The following is a 21,288-nucleotide window of genomic DNA, read 5'->3' on the forward strand; positions in this document are numbered from 1 at the left end:
GGTGGGGGGCTGAAGCCTCTCAAGCCCCCCCCCCCCCGCTACATGCCTGGTTGGTGGGGTTCAGAATGCTCTTTGATTGTAGGTGAACTATAAATCCCAGCAACTACAACTCCCAAATGACAAAATCAATTTTTTGAGTGATGGTAACTTCTTGGGTCAGTAGGTGTCTTGTGTCCAAATTTGGTGTCAATTCATCCAGTGGTTTTTGAGTTCTGTTAATCCCACAAACGAACATTACATTTTTATTTATATAGATTATATTTTTATATATTGTATTATAAGACACTGCAATGCCTGAAAATTGGAGCAGAATTCTAATGCTTAGTAGGTACAACACCTCCCCCCCCCCCCCCCCATAGAAAGACAAGGCTCCTACAGCTAAGTAGAGGGAACTCTCAAGGGGGGCGGGGCTTGGCAAGGCTCCTCCCCCTCGGAACGTAGAAGAAGCCCTGCGCCCTGTGATTGGTCCTCCCGGATTGGGAAAGCCCCGCCTTCCAGGCTCCTGTGGCTGGTCTGCGGGAAGGCACAGCAGTTTTCCAATTTCCATCTGCCTGAGCTTCTTCTCGGATTGAGCAGCGCTTGGATCCAAAGCCAGAGGGAGAGAAGCTGATGCCAGGGCGCTGAGACTGACCAGGATCCCTTCCTTCCCTGGACTCCTTTGGTGCTGCTCCGAGGACAGATGGAGCTGGGCGCCCCACTGGGGCTCTTCGTCCTGCTGTTGCTTCTTGCAGAGCCTTGGAGGGTCCATTCAGGTAAGGCAGGCACGAGCTGTCTGCTGTTATTGTCTTGTGAGGGGAGGCATCTATAAACACCCTAAAGGCAGCAGATCCCGTCTGAACTGGGATGCTAAGCAGGGTCGGCCTTGGATAGCACTTGGATGGGAGACCGCCAAGCCATACCAAAGATTCCAAGTGTCAATGATAACACTATGAAGTATGATTACCTTAAAGGCAGCAGATCCCCTTTGAGCTGGGATGCTAAGCAGGGCCGGCCTTGGATAGCACTTGGATGGGAGACTGCCAAGCTATACCGAAGATTCCAAGTGTCAATGATAACATTATGTAATATGATTGCCCTAAACACAGCAGATCCCCTCTGAGCTGGGATGCTAAGCAGGGTCGGCCCTGGATAGTACTTGGATGGGAGACCGCCAAGCTATACCGAAGATTCCAAGTGTCAGTGATAACACTATGTAATATGATTACCTTAAAGGAAGCAGATCCCCTCTGAGGTGGGATGCTAAGCAGGGTCTACCCTGGATAGCACTTGGATGGGAGACCGCCAAGCCATACCGAAGATGCCAAGTATAAACAATAGCACTATCTAATATGATGTTTGTTCTTGGGTTGTCGAGGCCATTTCCTGACTGGTTTTATCATAAAGGCATGGGAAAAGTTGATTAAACTGCCTAAACTTAATCCCGCAGCACAGGTTGCTCTCGCTTTTCAATGAATATCTCACAAGAAACTCAACCAATTTGACATATTTATTTACTATATTTGTATACCGCCCTTCTCAGCCTTCAGGTAACTCAGGGTGGCTTACAATGGCAATGATTCGATGCCCAAAAACATAATAAAACATTTAAAAACATTAACACATAATATAAAACCATAACAAGAATACTAAAAGCATACATCATTTGTGTCTCCTAATAAAAACATTGACATAGTTTGTAGCAGCCACAAAAAAACAAAGTTTTGGGAGTAGGACAACTCCTTTAAAAGTAAGTAAGCTGGAACGTGTCCAGAGGAGGGTGATTAAAATGATCAAGGGTCTGGAGAACAAGCCCTATGAGGAGCGGCTTAAAGACCTGGGCATGTTTAGCCTGAAGAAGAGAAGGTTTAGAGGAGACATGATGAGGACATGTATAAATATGTGAGAGGAAGTCATAGGAAGGAGGGAGCAAGCTTGTTTTCTGCTGCCTTGGAGACTAGGACGTAATTGAACAATGGCTTCAAACTACAAGAAAGGAGATTCCATCTGAACATTAGGAAGAACTTCCTGACTGTGAGAGCTGTTCAGCAGTGGAACTCTCTGCCGCGGAGTGTGGTGGAGGCTCCTTCTTTGAGTGTCTCTTGGTTTTTTTCACTCAGGGGATCCAGGGATTGGGTGGGAAGGGATCTTCCCTAGCCCTCCACAATCTATGGAGAAGGGACAAGAGAGCAATTTTTCCCTGGCAAGGAGTTTGGAGGGTTGGGAAAACCATAGGTTGTGTGCCATGCTTTGTCCTGCATAGCCCTTAGCCCAAGGCACATGAGTAGCATAGGCAGAAAAATCTCACTGTCAACATGAGTTCTTAGAGAGACCCACTAAGAAAGACCCAGAGGTTGTGAGGCCATAGGACCTCACAACCTCTGGGGGGATGCCTGCCATAGATGCAGGCAAAATGTCAGGAGAGAATGCTTCTGGAACATGGCTATACAGCTCGGAAAACTCACAACAACCCAGTCATAGGAGTGCTCTACTCCCGATGGGCAGTGTCAGTTCTCTAGCCATGGGTAAAGAGAGAGTGAAAAAAAGGAGTTTGATGTGCGTAGTGATTTGGGAAAAGTCTCCTTCTCCAAGCGATGTTGGTGCTGCTGAAAGTGACAAACTTCCTGCTGGATTTTCTCAAGGGTGGGATTCAGGGAAAGGAGGGAGATGACTCACCTCTATATCAGGGGAAACAATGTGGCCAAGGTTTAGATTACACTATATAACATGATTTTTGCTCCTGGGTTATAAATGTCATTTCCTAATGCAATCTGTTGTAGAAACTTGGAAAAAGTTAATTAAACTGCCAAAACTTTGTTTCTGTGGGTCATCCTGTGGCACATTTTGTCATAGTTTTTTTTAATAGTATTATACTACTACTACTACTACTACTACTACTACTAATAATAATAATATTATGATATAATTATATATTTATATTACATGTAATATTTCTAATAATATTACAATATAATGGTATACCACAATATAGTAATATTTAATACTGATATTGTACTATGCTAATAATATAATATATTGTATGTATATATATCTTGTAAGCCGCTCTGAGTCCTGCTCTGAGAAGGGCGGCATATAAATGTCGTAAATCAATCAATCAATTAATATAGTTTTTCAATGAATATCTCATAGAATCTCAACCAATTCAACACAGAGTTCTTCCAGACAGGCCCCATATCGCAGGATCCAGTCCCAAGTTTTCTGCTTTAAACTGAATTATATGAATCTGCACTGCCAGATAATCTGGGATAAACAAAAAACCTGGAATCAGATCCTGGGATAAATGACCTGTCTGGAATATCTTATATCCTACAAAAATGGTGTTTGTGGAGTATATAAACTACTTGCAAAGTCAGTACCACACAATTAAACAGGAAATAACACTTTCAATCCAGGATCAGATTTTTTAAAATTTTGTTACATAGTGTTATCAGCTCCTTTTGAAAGGGGAGCCTGTGAAGACCAATGAAGTGGAGGCTGTTGATCAATAACAATGTCCCACCCTTGTCAAAATATGTTGGTTTCTTCATCTTATTGTGAGTATGATCCAGAATTTAGCCTTTTTTAGACTGTCAGCAGGCGGATGATGGGAGTTGTAGTTCAAAAAAGTAATTTCCCAGTTCTAGACCATGGACAGAAGGAACATCAAGGGAAAGCATTGCCAGTTATCAAGGGAGAGAAGAATGGGCACAGATAATCTCATAATGTCCATAACATCAACACCATCATGGATGGTATTCTAGCAGAAGACATTTTATTAGATGTTGTGGTGTGCCTTTCTGATTTATGGAGACACCAAGGCAGTGTTTTTACAGGGTTTTTAAAGCAAGATGTGTTCTAAACAGTTTGGGGCTGAGAAGAGAAGGTTGAGAGGAGACTTGATAGTCATGTATAAATTTGTGAAAGGATGTCATAAGGAGGTGGGTGCAATCTTGTTTTCTGCTGCCCTGGAGACTAGGACTCTTAGCTATTGGTTCAAACTACAGGAAAGGACCTGAACATTAGGAAGAACTTCCTGACTGTGAGAGCTGTTCAGCAGTGGAACTCACTGTCTCAGAGTGTGGTGGACGCTCCTTCTTTGGAGGCTTTTAAACAGAGTCTGGATGGCCATCTGTTGGTGGTGCTTTGATTGTGCTTTTCCTACATGGCAGGGAGTTGTGCTGGATGGCCCATGCTGTTTCTTCCAACTCTATGATTCTGTGATTGTATGAGTGTGATCCTATGAGTTTGAGTGTGACTTGCTCAAGGTCCCCTAGTCGGTTTCCATGGCTGACCAGAGATTTCAACTCATGACACTAGTTGTCGTTCAGTGCTCAAACTATCACTTCCCGCTGGTCCTCTATAAATCCAGTTTATGCTACCATAAACCATGTTTTTGGATTCTGCAGTGATTAGAAATATGCTAAAGGACTGTGACTTGTTCAAGATCACTTAGGGCCCTTCCACACAGCCATATAACACAAAATATAAAGGCAGAAAAATCCCACAGTATCTGCTTTGAACTGGGTTATCTGAGTCTATACTGCCATATATTTCCATTCAAAGCAGAAAATGTGAGATTTTATTCAGCTGTCTGGAAGGTGTCTTAGTGGGTTTCTATAGAAAAGTAATTATTTGAACTCTGGATCGGGTTTTTTTTTGTACTTTATACTTTTTCTACCTACCAAGGATTGACTATATCCTGAGCTATATGGGGATAATGGGACTTAAAAGTCAATATACTTGGAAGTCACCAAGTTGAAGAAGTCTGGCTGACTCTGTTGTATGTTTATCATTCACATTGGAGTCCCCGGTGGTGCGATGGGTTAAACCAGTGGTTCTCAACCTGGGGTCCCCAGATGTTTTTGGCCTACAACTCCCAGAAATCCCAGCTAGTTTACCAGCTGTTAGGATTTTTGGGAGTTGAAGGCCAAAACATCTGGGGACCCCAGGTTGAGAACCACTGGGTTAAACCGTTGTGCAGGCAGGACTGAAGACTGACAGGTTAGAGGTTCGAATCTGGAGAGAGTGTGGATGAGCTCCCTCTGTCAGCTCCAGCTCCCCAAGCAGGGACATAGAGAAGCCTCCCACAAGGATGGTAAAACACCTGGGCATCCCCTTGGTAACGTCCTTGCAGATGGCCAATTCTCTCACACCAGAAGCGACTTGCAGTTTCTCAAGTTGCTCCCGACACACGCAAAAAAAAAAAAAAAATCACACCATCCTCTATGACTTTTAAGAAATCATCAAATACAAATGTAACTCAAATGGCAAACAACCAAAAACAAGTATTTAAAATCCAATCAATCTAACCCCGGCAAACTTTCACGTTGCTTTCAGAAAAAGTTATTGAAGAAATAATTAGAAATACAATCAGGAAATCAACACAATCAAAGTAGTGTATTTAAATATTGGATAGGGAACTCTGTGGCATAGCTTCTGGGGCAACTGGGGTAGACCGATCCATCAATGGGAATTTGGCAAATCAACTTTGAATGTAAATTCCACTGATTCAATAGGTCTACTCCTGTTAGGATGAGCAAAAGCATTTCGGTCATTATCTGTGCTAATGAGGGGGCAGGCATTGTATGGAAATAGTGGACTATTCATGCTGCCAGTGGCTTGAAGGGCGAAAAGATTCTTTCAGGCTGTTTCTCCAGCTTTATTGTTCAAGATGAATAACCCATGTTTTTCTATTGACACTGTTCTCTGTGTTAGCTAATAATGAAATAAGCAAAGCATTGTGTATGAAAAGAAAACAGCTCCTCGTTTTGGTGAGTGAAAGATCAAGAGTCCATGAAGATCTAGTTTGCAAAAGCCAAATATATTTATTCGTCTCTCTTTTGGTCCTCATCCCAAAGTTTCCCAGTTGCAAAGTGCAATGTAAGGGTTCAAGAAGTCAGGCCTGTGAGGATAAACTTGCTTTTTTCAATCAGAATCTTGAGATCCGCTAATCAGAGCATTTATAACAGGCATATTCTTAGAATGGAATGATTCAGATCCCAGGAATTTGTGTAGCAAAACTAACAGGAAAAGAAACATTCTTGGGGTTGCCCCATAGTTTAGAGTTCTAGAATACTATAAGACTTGTTTTGATGCTGCTATTGTTAAACTATTAGAAAACACAAATTCTTTCCTGATGTTCTGAAATCACAGAGAGATCTACAGTGGATCTAGATCTATTTTCTGGCCGCTATTACCTTCCCATTTTTAAATGAAATATGACCAGTGGCCTTGCCCACTGTGATTTATTTTCTTGTGTTTAAATTGTGTTTATTGTGTTTATTTATATTATTTTTTGTATTTTATTTTTATTTACACTAGCCATCCTCTGCCACGTGTTGCTGTGGCCCTCTGCCACGTGTTGCTGTGTATATGTGTGTGTGTATATTTGTGTATTTGTATATATGTGGTTTTGTGAATGCATTGTAATGTATTTTTTTTTGCCTTTTAAGTCTTTTCTGCTGTCTTTTTCAGTGTTTTTCAAGTGATGGTCACTTGTTGGCCTGATAGGCATATTGTGTCCAAATTTGGTGTCAATTCGCCAAGTGGTTTTTGAGTTATGTTAATCTCACAAATGAACATTAGATTTTTATTTATTTAGATTTTACTGTCATTGAATATTGATGTTTATTTGCATTGTTGTATTGTTGGGCTTGGCCTCATGTAAGCCGCCCTGAGTCCCTCTGGGGAGATGGTGGCGGGGTATAAATAAAGTTTATTATTATTATTATTTATTATTATAGGAAGAATTAATTTTAATGGCTTTTTAATTTGCCCTTTTTTTGTAAAAAAATTACAGTATTGTACCTATTTTATCTCTTTAACATTATCTGTGTGATTTTTACAAACTGCAAAAACTTTGTGTTGTCATAGGCTTTCATGGCCAGAATCACTGGGTTGCTGTGTATCTAGGCTGCATGGCCATGTTCCAGAAGCATTCTCTCCTGATGTTTTGCCCCACATCTATGGCAGGCATTCTCACAGCTTGTGAGGTTTGTTGGAAACCAGGCAAGTGTTTTCAACAAACCTCACATTCCACAGACATATAAACCCGACTTACCTTGTTTCCAGCAAACTTCACAACCTCTGACGATACTTGCCATAGATATGGGTGAAACATCAGGAGAGAATGCTTCTGGAACATGGCCATAATGCCTGGAAAATTTACAGCAACTCTGCAAAAACTTTATTTTTGTGGAACATCACATAGCACATTTGGCTATAGTTTTTCAATGAATATCTCATAGAGTCTCAACCAATTCAACATAGTTTGTGGCAGCCACCAAAACAAAATTTCTGGAGTATAACAACTACTTTCAAAGTAATTACCACACAATTAAAGAGAAAATAACACTTTCAAATGAGGAACAGATTTTGTTATTCAAATTTTGTTACTTTATTTGGATGGGCCATGAAGAAAACTGGTTTACATGCCTCATAAACACCCCAATCTGACATCATGCTTGAAGAACTCCTCTCCTTCCCAATTTACTTGTTTATCTGAGAATCCTCATGTCTGCAACTCGTCCATTTTTCTTCTGAATAGCCAAAAATCCAATGTAAAATAATAATAATAATAATAAACTTTAATTATACCCCACCACCATCTCTCCAAAGGGGACTCGGGATGGCTAACGTGAGGCCAAGCCCAACATTACAGCAAAATACAATACAAGTACAGCAAAATAAAATACGAAAAGCAAAAATACCATCAAAATAAATACATAACATAACAAAATAAAATAAACAGTTCCAAAATGATATGATAGAGAAATGGGACACAGTGGGCAATCACATCTGCAACACATTCAGAACCACTAAGGACTTTCAGTTCATCTTTCCTCTAGTGACTGTGCATACCTATCCACAACCGCACAAACATATCTTAATATATTATTCATTCACTATTATTCTGAGCCAAAACTGCGCTTACTGAAATGTTGGAGGAAATGATAGTACAGATCAGGATTTGAAGAATGCTATTAATTTTGGCTCAGGCTACCTTTGACTTCCCATCTTCTTTCCATTTATTCCTAGCTATACCGTGCATTTCTCTCTTTAGATCCCAATCTCAGCCTCTCACTGTCTTTCAAATTCTTCATCTGCAATAATTATTTTGTTATTCATGTATCCTCAATTGCTTCTTCAATCTCCGGTGTTCTCTTCCTCTTGTCTTTTCTCTGCATTTTCTTTATTTTTTGTGTGTCTGTCCATATGTTCAATCTTTGCTTTCAGCTCTTCTGTGTGCCCACTCCACCCTGTGTTTCCAGTCTTGTCTTTTGTGATTATCTTGTTATGCTCTTCCTCTGAATGTGTCTCTCTCTTCTCTTGGATTGTCCATTGCACATTCATTTCTCCAAAATCTCATGTTCTATACAGGGCTTTCTTTCCCCCATTTTCCTTTGCACAAGGAAAGGTATCACCGGGTTTCTCTTCCTGTTTCTCCTTTCCTCTAGTTCTTGATTGTCAACATGTTGCTCAAATCTTCAGTAAGGATAGTGGGGAGGTGGGGGAAGACTGTGAACAATGTAACAAACACATTATTTCTGGGGGAAATGCTCTAAAAACTGCATTGAATTTCATTTGGGAAAGAGTACTTTTTAATAATAATAATAATAATAATAATAGTAATAATGCATTGTCGAAGGCTTTCATGGCCAGAAAAACTGGGTTGTTGTGGGTTTTTCTGGACTATATGGCCATGGTCTAGAGGCATTCTCTCCTGACGTTTCGCCTGCATCTATGGCAAGCATCCTCAGAGGTAGTGAGGTCTACAACCCAATAATAATAATAATAATAATAATAATAATAATAATAATAATATGCAAAGATTCTGGCAAAAGCCAGTCAAGGTGGTTCCAGTGGTAATCAGCACACTGGGTGCAGTGCTTAAAGACCTTGGCCTGCACTTAAACACAATCGGCGCTGACAAAATTACCATCTGCCAGCTGCACATCACACAGTTCTAGACACTTGGGAAGTGTCCGACGTGTGATCCAATACAACAGCCAGCAGAATGTCTGCTGTGGACTCATCTTGTTGTGTTAATAATAATAATAATAATATTTCTTACCCGCCTCTCCTCATGGTTCGAGGTGAGTTTTAAGTATTTTTTAAAAAACAAAAAACGTCAGTGTTAGGATAATGAAATTCAATGTAATGTAATATCTTCACTAGCATCTGGACCGGGACTGGAGCCCATTGACCCTATTCCAACTCAAATAGAAAGATCCTACTTTTAACCTCTTTTGATACAGTTATTTTGCTGGAGTCTTCCTTTTGTTGTATAATGGCATCCTTTAGCTTTTGTGTAAGTTGGACTAGGTAACACATGAGTACCCGGCAACCTCCCAAAGCTATTTTATAACTCCTATTGTATTGCATTGTACTTCTGTCACTAAAATTAGATTATTAAGTTACAAAAAGTGCACTTTCCTGTTGCTTTATTCTTTGCTTCCTTATTCCTTTACATCACAGAAAGCCAGTGTTATAAAAAGTTCTTGTAGCGCCCTTCTACACAGCCATATAACCCAGAATATCAAGGCAGATTATCCACAATATCTGCTTTGAACTGGATTATCTGAGGCCACACTGCTATATAATCCAGTTCAGTGTGGATTTTATACAGTTGTGTGAAAGGGTCCCCAGAATATCAAGGCAGATAATCTACAATATCTGCTTTGAACTGGGTTACTTTAAACTGGGCTATCTGAGTCCGTATTGCCATATAATCCAGTTCAATGTGGATTCCATACAGCTGTGTGGAAGGAGCTGTAGTTACCTGTTGTAGTTCCTGCCAATGTTCATTTGTAATGCAATAGCATTGAATTTGTGTTGCTTTGCCAGTCTGTTTTGGAATTCTCTTACAGACAAGAGAAGTTGCCCCGCAATTTAAAATAACACAAGATACATGTATAAAATACATTTTTTTAAAAAAAAAATCACAATTGAGTTGTTTCCTAATTTTTATTTGTTTGATGATTTTCTTTCACTCTATGCAAATGTAGTTGTTTTGCAAAAAAAAAGGAATCTATAATTTAGATAGTATAATATATGATATGTGTAATATTGTGTGCTTTTAAGTCATTTCTGACTTATGCCAACTAGTTTTCTGAGGCTAAGGTCCCTTCCACAAAACTGGATTGAACTGGATTATATGGTAGTGTGGACTCAAATAACCCAGTTCAAAGCAGATAGTGCATATTATCTGCCTTGATATTCTGGGTTATATTGCTGTGTGGAAGAGCCCAAAGAGTGTACAACTTGCACAAGGTCATTCAGTCAGTTTTCATGATTGAATGGGGATTCAGATCCTTTTCTTCATAGACCTCTTCTACACCCCCTATAAACAAGGATCTCATCTCAGATTATTTGCTTATCCCAGATTATATGGCAGTGGAGACTCATATAATCCAGTTCAAAGCAGAAAATCTGGGATCAGATCCTGGTACATAAGGACAGTGTAAAAGAAGTCCTATCTAACATTCAAACCATTACATATAAAAGGAGGCATATACAAATAATTCTGAGTGATTTTGAGCAAAGGTAGTGAAACATAGGCAAAACATAGTTATGTTAAAAAAGCATTTGAAAACAAAAACCAGAAAAGATTTCAGTTGTTCCGTGTGCATGAGATCATTATGTGAAGTTAAGTTCACTTCATTTCAATGACCCATATCCTTTAGCTAGACCTTGAAGTTTGCAATGCAACAAAACAGGAACTCCACCCTAGCTGTTTGAATTGTACAACTGGCTTGCTAGCTTCTGACCATCTGCCCATTCTTCCTGTTATGACACAGCTCACAATTTCTAGTATGATATGTGAAAGGACATGTTTTGTCCTTCATAATTTAACCCATAAATGGCACAACTCCTGTGCCAGAGTAGTGTACAGTAGAATTCCACTTTACATGCACGAAATGGATGTATATGCTCACTTAAATGTACAAATAAGTTATGTATAATTTGCTATAATCCTCCCTGTTGAGCAAGTTTCCGTTAACATATTTACTGACTGATCTTTCATATTTTGCAGACTCCCCTGTTTCTCTGGATCCACCATTACTCAGCACCCAAAAATCTCTCATTACTGTCACTGAAAACGATACACTACAAATTACTTGCAGGTAAGGAAAAAGCACAGAAATGGTAGTACTTTCAAATACAGGTTTTAAATTAGTTTATTTTCTTTCTGTGACTTTCTTGACTAGTGTAGGCAAGGGGGCCCTCAGACCTTTTAAACAGAGGGGCAGGTCACAGTCCCTCAAACTGTTGGAGGGCCGGATTATAATTTGGAAAAATCGTGAATGAATTTCAATGCACACTGCACATATCTTATTTGTAGTCAAAAAACCACTTAAAACAATAAATAATTGAAATTCAGAACAATTTTAACAAATATAAACTTATAAGTATTTTAGTGGTAAGTGTGAGCCTGCTTTTGGCTGATGAGATAGGATTGCTGTTGTTGTTGTTGTTGTTGTTGTTGTTGTGTGCTTTCAAGTAGTTTCCGACTTAGGTTGACCCTGAGCGAGGGCTGGGTAAATGACCTTGGAGGGCCATATCCGGCCCCCAGGCCTTAGTTTGAGGACCCCTGCACTAGATGGTTACATATATATATATAAATTTGTTAGGGGCATCCAACGAGGAAACAAAACTCAAAAACCCCCCAACGAAACTTAACCAAAATTCCCATGCCCATAACACAACCCACAAGGTACAAACATATCTACTCAAAATGAAAAACAACACAACAACACACTCACAAAACGGCAAAACAACAAAACTCAAAAATCCCCCAACGAAACTTAACCAAAATTCCCATGCCCATAACACAACCCACAAGGTACAAACATATCTACTCAAAATGAAAAACAACACAACAACACACTCACAAAACGGCAAAAGAATAAAACTAAAAAAAAACCCAACGAAACTTAACCAAAATTCCCATGCTCATAACACAACCCACAAGGTACAAGCATATCTACTCAAAATGAAAAACAACACAACACACTCAAAATGGCAAAAAAAAAAAAACTCAAAAACCCCCCAACAAAACTTAACCAAAATTCCCATGCCCATAACACAACCCACAAGGTACAAACATATCTACTCAAAATGAAAAACAACACAACAACACACTCACAAAACGGCAAAAGGATAAAACTCTAAAAAAACCAACGAAACTTAACCAAAATTCCCATGCTCATAACACAACCCACAAGGTACAAACATATTACTCAAAATGAAAAACAACACAACAACACACTCAAAACGGCAAAAAAACAAAACTCAAAACCCCCCCAACGAAACTTAACCAAAATTCCCATGCCCATAACACAACCCACAAGGTACAAACATATCTACTCAAAATGAAAAACAACACAACAACACACTCACAAAACGGCAAAACAACTGAGCATGCGCATTGGCGCCCAGCCGCAAGTTCCCTGGCGCGCGCACATGCCCTTCCGGCCAACGTTCCCTCTGCGGAAACCATGCCCACTCCAAGCCCCGCCGCGCCGCTTCCCGCACACACACACACCCCTGCCGCACATACACACACAACCCCACACTCCATCACTCCCCCCGCCGCCGCACACACACACGCAACCCCACTCCCCCCGCCGCCGCACACACACACGCAACCCCACACTCCATCACTCCCCCCGCCGCCGCACGCACACACGCAACCCCACTCCCCCCGCCGCCGCACACACACACACAACCCCACGCTCCATCACTCCCCCCCGCCGCCGCACACACACACGCAACCCCACGCTCCATCACTCCCCCACCCCAATCTTACCTCCTTTTACTTCACGCCACCTCCAAACCCCACCCCGCCCCTTCCTGCCCTGTCAAAATCTAGGAAAGACAGGAAGGAAGGAAAGAAGGAAGAAAGAGAAAGGGAGGTAAAGAAAAAGGGGGAAGGAAGGAAAGTTAGAGAAAGAAGGAAGAAGAAAAGGAAAGAAAAGGAAAGATGGAAGGAAAGAAAAGAGAGACAGCAGAAGAGAAAGAAAAAGGGGGAAGGAAGGAAAGAGATAGAGAAAGAAGAGGAGAAGGAAAGATGGGAGGGAAGGAAGGAAGGAAGGAGGGAAAGAAGGAGAGAAAGAGGGAAGATTGGCCACAGCAACACATGGCGGGTAAAGGTTGTTATTTCTATTATTATTATTATTATTATTATTATTATTATTATTATGCTATTGTTCCTATGAGACCCTGGAGGAATGGGAGAGGTGTCAGGTCCCAGAGGCAATGCATTGCATTATTGTTATTGTTATGATGGTGGTAAAATAAAAGGAAATAAAAAGTGAAAGAAGGAAGCAAACAGGGAGGGAAGAAAGGCAAAGGAAGAAAGGGGGAGGGAATGAAGGAAAGAGAGAAGGATGAAACCAAGTAGTGAAAGAAAGAAAGAGGTAGAGAAGGAAGAAAGGAGAGAAGGGGGGAGGAAAAGGGGGAAGGAATAGGTAGGTACCTCTCTTTCATAATAGTCCAGATATCTACCTCAACTTTGATAAGTTTTACTATAGGCCACAGCAACGCATGGCAGGGCACAGCTAGTGGAAATCTAAAAATGTCAAATTGTGAATCTAGAAAACAAAAATCAGTACTGTTCCATTATCAAGGCAAAGGCCACTAGAGGGTGCTAGAGAGAGAAGGATAGTCCATTTTATGGAGGTTAAAGGAGGAAAACCATTTCCCTCTGTTTTCCTGTTATTCCCCCCACCCATGTCCCTAATTTATGATATGGGAAGGGGGGAGGGGGAACAACCAGCAAAAACAGGGGAAGTGGGTTTCCTCCTTCAACCCCTCCCACCCCATAAAATGGACTGTCCTTCTCTCTCTAGTGGCCGCTAGTGGCCTCCGCCCGGATAATGGAATAGTACCAAAAAATCATATTGTGTTTGGGCTCCTGCCAATGTTGAAATAATGGGAGATATCATTGAATCCACGTATGCATATAATATACACTTAGAATATTTTATACAACCCTATCATCAGATTTTTTTTTCTTTTGACAAGTTTTGTTCAGAAGGGATTTGTCATATCTGTCCTCCCAGGCTGAGAGAGTGACTTTTCCAAGGTCACCCAATAGGTTTTCATGGTTCAATTGGGATTCAAACTTTGGTCTCCAGAATCATAGTCCAGCACTTAAACCATACACCTCACTGGTTCACATACAATCCTTTATATATCTGTCAGAATATATATATAGAGAGAAACTTGTTTAAATATTCATTCAGTTGTATCTCCCTTGAATGCTTTCATGATGGAAGTGTCTGAAGAATTAAAAAGTTAGCTCTTTCTCATAGGAGCAGCTCTAATTTGGAGTAAACCCACCTGCACAATCCATTTGGCTCTCCCCAAAATTAGTTTTGCTACATCAATAGCCAATTATATAACTTCTGAGTGTTTGCCAAAATTTTGCAATTTTTCCACTCCAGTTCAAACAAGGCTTCTTTTTGCTTTGATATGAGCAAATGCATCAGTGATTTTTGCAATATCCATCTGATCTGCTTGCTCATTCTCTACTGAACAGCTAGTCCTTAAAGTCAGTCTGTGCTGTAAAAGTCCTAGTATGTCTTGATCATGTCAAGTTTGAACATTCTCTTTCTCCTGTGACAACAGAGACAAATAGCGACAGCATGGAGCCATAGGAGTTAAGGTCACTGCCATATAATCCACTTCAAAGTTGATAATCTGGATTTTATATGGCAGTGTAGGTGCACCTGAGTTTTCCTTTAACCACTGTCGCAACCAATTCAGAGAGCCAAATTTTCCTTCCAGGTATTCACTACAAGAGAATGAAATTCCATGTTGTAGGTGATACTTACTACTTAGGTGATCCCTTGTTGTCTGAGTACGTCCAAATGTTTTGTCTTGGTATTGGTTCGGTAGGTGATTGTGGAGCCCTATTCTTGATCTGCGTGTGAGGGCATTGGTTTCCAGATGGAAGGTGGTCCTGGTCAGGGTTAGTTTGACATACCTTCCTTTTGGCATGTTTCTCCCTTTCACCCTCCATTCGTGCCTCTTCTAATTCCACAGCACTGCTAGTCACAGCTGACCTTCAGTTAGAACACTGGGGGGCCAGGGCTTCCCAGTTCTCAGTGTCTATGGCACAGTTTTTAAGATTAGCTTTAAACTCATCTTTTCCTGCTCACCAACATTCCATTTTCCGTTCTTGATTTCGGAGTAGAGTAACTGTCTTGGGAGATGGTGATCGGCATTCGGACAACGTGGCCAGCCCAGCAGAGTTGATAGCATAGGAGCATCACTACAATGTTGGTGGTCTTTGCTTCTTCCATCACACTGACATTTGTCCACCAGTCTTCCTAGGAGATTTGCAGGATTTTTTTGGAGGCAACGGTGATGGAATTGTTCCAAGAGTTGAATGTGATGTCTATAGACAGTCCACGTTTCGCAGGCATATAACAGGGCAATAGCTTTATAAACAAGTATCCCTACGGCTGTCCTGATTCTCAAACACTCTCTGCTTCATTCAGAAAAATACTGCACTCGCAGAGCTCAGGTGGTGCTGTATTTCAGTGTCAATGTTGACTTTTGTGGAGAGGTGGCTGCCAAGGTAGCAGAAATGGTCAACATTTTCTAAGCTGTATTTACATTAAGCTGTATTTATGGCATTGCAGAGGGATTAGCTGGTGACTGCTAGAAGAGCACTTTGGTTTTGTTGATGTTCAGTGAGAGGCTGAACTTCCTGTATGCTTCTGCAAAGATATTTAGAGTGGCTTGTAGGTCTTCTAAATGTGCACAAACTACGTTATCAATGGCAGGGCTCCAAGTGGGTTTGTAGGTATGGTTTGGTATGATGCCTATAAAACCAAAAAAATATAATTACAGCCATTGTTCTTCCTCCTGAGCTTACTATAGTACAACAACCTAAGTCCCTTTGAGGAGATAGGGCAGTCTACAAATAACATTGTTGTTGTTGTTGTTGTTGTTGTTGTTGTTGTAACAACAATAGGAAAACCATTACATAATACATAATTCCAATCCTTGAGCTGCCTGTGGTTGTGTTCTTTTTTTTTTAATTATTCTTTATTGGCATTTTCAATTAAATACATACAAAGTCGGGGACACGAGGGAGGCATGGGGTGCTGGGGCAGGGCAGGGGGGGGAGGGGAGGGTCACTGGATCACTGGGAGAGTGAAGGGAGGCAGGGGAGGTATGTCAGAAGGAAAGGGAGGGGGGTGCGGGATGCTAAAAAAAGCTTGACTTCCAAAATAGTCGGCGGATGATATTCCATAGCTAATAACCTGTATTCTTCTTCTTATATTATTTATCTTCCATTACCCTACTGCTCGTAGTTTAGTAAGATATTTTTCTTATCTCTTAGGTATGACCTCATTGGTTCCCAATCCATTCTTCTTTTCTTGTTTTTGTCATATACTAGATTAGCGAGTCCATCTCCATCAGGTCTCTGGTTTTTAATAGCCAGTCTTCTACTGAGGGTATCTCTTTTTGTTTCCACTTTCTCGCTAACACTGCTCTTGCTGCTGCGGTTAGATGGTAAAGAATTTTGTCGTAATTAAGGTCCAGGTCGAAGTCTATTAGATGGAGTAGATAATATTCGGGTTTTAAATCAAATTTTGTCTGGATTATCAGTTGAATCTGTTTATGGATCTCTGTCCAGAATCTCTTTACCTTCTTACATTGCCACCAGGTGTGTAGGTATGTGCCTAGTTCAGAGCCGCACTTCCAGCAATTACTGTTTATTCCTTTGTAGTATCTTGATATTTTTTGCGGGGTGAGATGCCATCTGTAGGCCATTTTATACCAATTTTCTGTGATATCAGCCGAGGTGGCATATCTAATCTTTTTCCTCCAGATATCTTCCCATTCTCGGAGCAGGATGGAGTGTTCCAAGTCTTTGGCCCAAGCAATCATATTTTCTTTGACCAGGTCCTTTTCCGTGTCCCATTCTAATAGCTTACTGTAAATCATCTTCCTGTGGTTGTGTTCTTAATTATGGTTTCATGTGGCTTTGTTTTGATACCTAAAGCTGTTATAAAATTAAATTCAAGCGCAAAAAATGTAAATTAGATATTATTTATATGTGCAAGTGTATCACTAGATGAATGGCAGCTGACTAAGTGAACACTCTATTGAATTATACTTTATTTGAGGTCATTTTATCGGAGATGCTGTTGGTTTGTGGTGGCTTATTCAAAGAATGGTGTGGTGGTTTATCAATGAATGAACACAGCTCTGTGTATTCTTCATTCACAATGGGAGATGTCCACTTACAACTTGAGCATTGTAATTGAAGATCAGCAGTTACCAACAGTGCTATGGATTTTGAAGAGGCACAAATACAGGGTGAAAGGAAGAAACATGCCAAGAGGAAGGTGCAACAAGTAAATCCTTGTTGTGACCACCTCCCATCTGGAAATCTATATCCTCCGTATAATAGACCATATAGAACCAGAATCGTTATTCACAGTCATTTAGGATTCACTGCCAAGACTCTACCTCTGGAATACGATCATACTCGGCCACTAGTGATTGCTCATTATGATCTTTAAAGGGTTCCTTTTTTATCTTTACACCCCTGTGTTTGTCTCCTAGTGGTCAAAGAGCCTTGGAATGGTTTTGGCCCAACAACCAGACAAGTTTTGAAAACCGTGTGGCAGTGACAGACTGTACGAAAAATGTGTACTGTAAGCTCCTCACAGTTAGCAATGTAAAAGGCAATGACACTGGAGCCTACAAATGCTTTTACGAAGACAACCATACAGCAGCAAGTGTTTATGTCTATGTACAAGGTAAGGTGTTTAGTATTGTAATTCCCTTTATTTGATAATAAACAAGGAAACAAAAGATTAAAACAGTAATCCTATACAATTTTTTTCTTCTATGGAACAAAATAGGAGTTATTTCTAACTTTGCAATTGAATTCTTTTATGGTGCTGTAAAGGGCCTCTGCATATCTGTTATTTTTTTGTGAGAGAAGAAATTTCCTTGCTCATATTGGTATGGACATTTCTCTCTTATAGTGGGTACTTATTTATTTATTTACCACATTTATATATTGCCCCTCTCAGCCCAGAGGCGACTCGGAGCGGTTCACAATTGGCAACAATTTGATTCCTCAACAATTATAACAAGTAAAACAATAATAAAGTATTGTTAAAAACATTAGCATACAATATAAGAATATTAAAAAACCATACAAAGTCTTTAAAACATTATCGTGAGCATCTCCATGTCAAGTCAATATTCAACTGCGTCATCTAGTGGTTCCATGATTTCGTATAGCTATGCCGTATTTGGGAAGTCCTGCTCAAAAAGCCAGGTTTTCACCTTTCGAAAAGTCAGGAGGGAGGGAGCCAATCTTATATTCCTAGGCAGGGCTTTCCACAGTCGAAGGGCCACCACTGATAAGGCCCTGTCTCTTGTCCCCGCCAAACGCATCTGCAAGGAAGGCAGGACCGAGAGCAGGGCCTCCCCAGAAGATCTTAATGTTCTATATGGTTCATAAGGAGAGATACGTTCAGATAGGTAAGTTAGACCAAAACTGTACTTGGAGCTTTATATAGTAATATGCGTTGACTTCTTTGGTATTCAGCACCAGAAGTCAACAAAGCTGGAAGAAATGCCGCTGAATAGAATGCTGTGGTGAGATGTATTGCAAATTAAGTATATGCTCCATTTTTCTACTTAGAAACAATAACAATAAGATAGAAGGTGAAGGTTTTCAGTCTCTGATGTATGTTCTGTGATGTAGCACTTAGCAAAAACTAGTGTTGTTTATTTACATCTTGCAGATTTTACAGACCTCCCAGATTATAGATCTCCATTTTTGAAATCAGCCAGTGAAAAACCAGATGTGATCTACATAACTGAAAATAAAACTGTGGTGATTCCCTGCCTTGGGTCTACATCAAATCTGAATGTTTCGCTCTATACGGTAAGATAAACCAGAATGTTATTTTTGATAGTGTTTCAGCTCTACGCACTGACACATATTATCATATTTCCTGCTTCCCTACCTACCTTCTTTTAGAAAAAAATGATGAGTTTAACTGATTGTTATTGTGATATCCATGCAGATGTATCCAGACAAAGTGTTTGTTCCTGATGGCAAAACCAGAACCTGGGAGAGTCAGAAAGGGTTCACCATTCCCACCAGCTTGATCAGTGATGTTGGCTTCGTCTTCTGCAAAGCAAAGATAGATGGTGAAAGTTATCAGTCCCTGATGTACATCATGGTGGTTTTAGGTAAGATATATACCTGTTGTTGCTATTTTATTTCATACAATGTAAGAAAGGGCATTGCAACAGTATGGAGCCACATTGATTGAGATGACTCTGGGCCCTTCAACAGAATATCAAGACAGACAATCCCACAATACCTGCTTTGAACTGGGTTATTTGAGTCCACACTGCCATATATTCCTGTTCAAAGCAGATAATGTGGGATTTTGTTCAACTGTATGGAAGGGGCCTCTGAGAAGTCATCTCAATCAAATACTATTTTTTCTGACTAACCATTTAAAACATTTTGTATACAGATACATCAGCTTCATATTATATTATTATCCCAGATCTGATCCCAGATTATCTGCTTTAAACTGGAATATATGAGTCCCCACTGCTAGATAACCTGGGATAAACAAGAGGATGGACTGGATGGGCCATGAGGTCTCTTCCAACTCCATTATTCTAACCTGGGATCAGATCCTGGGATATAGGGACAGTGTGGAAGGCTCCTAAGACCCCTTCTGCACTGCCATATAAAAACCAGATCATCTGCTTTGAACTGGATTATATGCAGTGTAGACTTATATACGGGGGGGGGGGCACCAAGGGCAAGATGGACGGATGGCATCCTTGAAGTGACTGGCTTGACTCTGAAGGAGCTGGGGGAGGTGACAGCCGACAGAGAGCTCTGGCGTGGGCTGGTCCATGAGATCACGAAGAGTCTGAAATGACTGAATGAATAAACAACAACAACAAGAAGACTTATATAATCCAGTTCAAAGCAGATAATGTGGATTATCTGGTTTGATAATGGATTATATGGCAATGTAATTAAAGGGACCTAATTGGCCATATGAGGACTAGAGATAAAGAATAGAACAATTTCAATTCCACTAGCAACAAAAAGTAGTTTCTCCTGAAATCCAACAATTTCTGTCCTGCCTGAAGTCAGATAGCAAAATATCTTAGGCTGGATCTACACTGCCATATATTCCAGGATCTGATTCCAGGTTATCTACTTTGAACAAGAATATATGAGTCTAAATGCCAGGTAATCTAGGGTAAGCAGCTAATTTGGGATCTGATCTTGGGATATTTGGCTGTGTAGATCCAACTCCATGCAGTCATGCTGGCCACATGACCTTGGCGGTGTCTATGGACAACGCTGGCTCTTCGGCTTAGAAATGGAGATGAGCACCACACCCCAGAGTCAGACATGACTGGACTTAATGTCAGGGGACAACTTTTACCTTTACCTTAGATCCAACTTTAGGTGGTATGTCATGCGCAGCTCTATCTGCAACTTGGTCCTCAGCATCTCCTGCACAAGGCAATTACCTCATTCTGCCTCATGTAAGGCTTGCCCGGTGTTGATGCCTTCCAGCTGCAAAGTCACTAAGGTGGTAGCAACTGAAATCCAAGAAACAATAGGTGTGAGAAGGATGTTGAATACTTCCTGTGAAACCACATCCTCCAGCTGCTTTGCTTGTAGCTGGGTTTCAAGAGAGAGGCAGCCAGGACAGACAGAAAAAACACAAGCAAAGAAGTGGGCTGGTGGGTGAAGGGAAGCAGCAGGACTTCGAAGAACCTCTCACATGTAGAGATTAATATTCCAATATACAGATTTTCAGGGCATGGAGCAGTTTCTCTGTATGGGCTTCAACTCCCACAATCTATATAAATAAAAATGTAATGTTTGTTTATGGGATTAACATAACACAAAAACCACTGGATGAATTGACACCAAATTTGGACACAATACACCGATCAGGCCAACAAGTGACCATCACTCATAAAAACACTGAAAAACACAGCAGAAGGGACTTTAAAAGCCCCCCAAAAAACCCATTACAACACATTTGCAAAAACCATATATATATACACACACACACACACACACACACAACACATATACACAGACTGGGCCACAGCAACACATGGCAGTGGATAGCTAGTCCTCTATTTATTTATTTATTTATTTATTTATTTATTTACTTCATTTTTATACCGCATTTTTCAGCCCTTAGCAGGCGACTCAATGCGGTTTATAAAGTAATAGTCATCCTGATTGGAAAATTCTGGGAG

General features: G+C 40.5%; 1 protein-coding gene across 1 annotated transcript in view; it reads left to right on the top strand.

The window, feature by feature from the left end:
• The first annotated feature begins 519 nt into the window (after positions 1 to 519).
• Positions 520 to 21,288, top strand: part of KDR (kinase insert domain receptor) — a 68,860-nt gene continuing 48,091 nt past the window's right edge. Inside the window, exons 1-5 of the mRNA XM_060778534.2 lie at positions 520 to 752; positions 11,012 to 11,102; positions 17,569 to 17,765; positions 18,768 to 18,910; positions 19,053 to 19,221. Of these exons, the coding sequence (XP_060634517.2) occupies positions 680 to 752; positions 11,012 to 11,102; positions 17,569 to 17,765; positions 18,768 to 18,910; positions 19,053 to 19,221 (673 nt within the window). The 5' untranslated portion in view covers positions 520 to 679. The remainder of the gene's footprint in view (positions 753 to 11,011; positions 11,103 to 17,568; positions 17,766 to 18,767; positions 18,911 to 19,052; positions 19,222 to 21,288) is intronic.

This window comes from Anolis sagrei, chromosome 5 (assembly GCF_037176765.1).
Source record: "Anolis sagrei isolate rAnoSag1 chromosome 5, rAnoSag1.mat, whole genome shotgun sequence".
In the NCBI taxonomy this organism is placed as follows: domain Eukaryota; kingdom Metazoa; phylum Chordata; class Lepidosauria; order Squamata; family Dactyloidae; genus Anolis; species Anolis sagrei.